The sequence below is a fragment of the Bombus pyrosoma genome, linkage group LG3, assembly GCF_014825855.1.
Source record: "Bombus pyrosoma isolate SC7728 linkage group LG3, ASM1482585v1, whole genome shotgun sequence".
Taxonomy (NCBI): Eukaryota; Metazoa; Arthropoda; class Insecta; order Hymenoptera; family Apidae; genus Bombus; species Bombus pyrosoma.
Window position 1 is genome coordinate 20,352 of NC_057772.1, and position 2,043 is coordinate 22,394.

Genomic DNA, 2,043 nt, shown 5'->3' on the forward strand with positions numbered 1-2,043 from the left:
TAACAATTCAGTTATTATATACAATACCGTATATCATTTGTGGGAGTATAATACCAAATGGTATTGTAATTGAGCCACGCAGAAGACAAACTGATTAATTATATCTTCCGATATTAACTCTATTTACATAGGAATATAATGCTAAATACGAAAATATATCATAAGTATTTCATATCTGAAATAACAGTCAACTTAACGAAATTAATCTGTTTGACTTCTATGAGGCTCGAGTCATGTGTCGATATATGTACAGTCTGTAGTTTTAATATTCTAAACGTGTATTGTATACAGGACACTTATCTTTAATAAATTTTGCAAATCTGTCCATTGTAAGTGATGAATCGTGAGGCCAATGCCAAATAAGGCGACTCTTAAAAGATTCAATGAAACTTGCTTCTGCTGATCTTGGTCTATGAAGGTCGAATAACTTCTCGTTTGTTTTGCAATTAAAAACGTACGTCAATGAACGTGTTTTACTGACATACCGATTCCAAGGACTTACGGTGCTTCTCAAAAATATTACACTGTGTGGTATGAAATATAATTTGTCTTTATTATAACCACTAACATCTAAAATCTTTTCCAGAAGTTCGTATACTAAGGCATCGCAATTATTGTTCATTTTACGTTGTGTTTCTAGCAACTTTTCGCATATATATGAATCAACTGGAAATAGTTCTGTGGCACGTATGCGAGTATAGTTATTTCCTGCTGGTTTCCACAAAGCTTCGCAGAACAACTTCGTGTCCTCGTTCCTTTAAACAACATTAAGTCATACATTAGTATTACATAAAAAACATTTCATTGCTGGAAATGTATAAGTTTATTATTGAATTCAATAAGATTCAGTTGCTTACCTGCTCCTCAAGTATTTTTTACTAATGTCCACTCCACCTAAGCAGAATGCATCTATAATATGCAATGCAAGTACTTTTTGCTGATGTATAAACTCCTTAGTCATTTCATATACAACTTCTGCGTATACAAGTGTATTTGGTGGTAATTCTATGGCAATGTCATCGACTCGAACCCAGGAATTCTTTATATATCTATATACGTTATTCCTTCCCATGCTCATATAAAATGTAGCGTTCTTCTTATCATCATCAGGCCTTGGCTTTGTACCACATGGCATACAAAACCAGTCGTATGGCGATAATAATGCATTTTCAATGTTACATTCCGTCAATGGCGCTGAATTAATAGTAAGGAATGAAGTATCTTTCAAAAGAGTATTCAATTTATCGGTTGGTTTCATGTGTTTTGGAATTGTCCTAGTTTCATCAGGAAGTTTCCAATACTCTAGACATTGTTTGCGCATGTCAGCTTGTTTTGTCTCAACAAGAGTATTATCCTCGTAAAATGCAGCAATTTTACACAGGCCTGTTATTTGTTTTCTGCCCAAATCTTTGTTAGAAGCACGTAGATATTGAACAAGTTGTTTCTCTCTTTTTAATTCATTATACGATACTAATTGTAAAACATCGTCATTTTCGCCACCATTTAAAAGCAGGAGATTAACATGCTTCAGATACTCCGCAACATCTTGTGTCCCACTTCGTTTCTTCTTACATATTAAGTAACGTTCTGAATTTGCTGGTCTAGAAGAGTTTGGTTTAAAAATACAAACCTCTTCAAAGCAGCGATACATTAAATAAACTAAACCAGCACTAAAGGGTGTAAAAAGGTCAAATAATTTTGTCACAAAATGACCACCCTCTCTTACAATCATCAATGCTATTAAACATTGACAAAGATACAGTTGTTTTGAAAGAATTTCTTGTATATTTTCTTGTCCTTTTACTGAAAATCCTCCATCAGACATCATAAAATGTACTTCTTTGCCATGGGTATGCTGCATTATAAGATTTGTAAATGCCTCTTGATTATCTGGATCAAAAGCATCGCCATTTTCTTTTGGTCCATAGTATGGATGAAATGTTTCACAAGGACCCGCATAAAAATCTGCTAATTTGAAATCATTTTCATTCTTTAAAGTAAGACCAAATCCTTTAGCACGCCATTTCTTTCGCCATAGAACAT

The 2,043-nt window shown here is 33.6% G+C and overlaps 1 protein-coding gene across 1 annotated transcript; it reads right to left on the reverse strand.

The window, feature by feature from the left end:
• Positions 1–81: 81 nt before the first annotated feature.
• LOC122565973 (cap-specific mRNA (nucleoside-2'-O-)-methyltransferase 1-like) lies at positions 82–2,038 on the reverse strand (the record flags this gene model as incomplete). Its single annotated transcript, XM_043722597.1, has 2 exons — positions 82–755; positions 858–2,038. Coding segments are annotated over 2 exons (1,674 nt in total), but the record flags the coding sequence as incomplete, so codon positions are not given.
• Between the last annotated feature and the right edge of the window lie 5 nt (positions 2,039–2,043).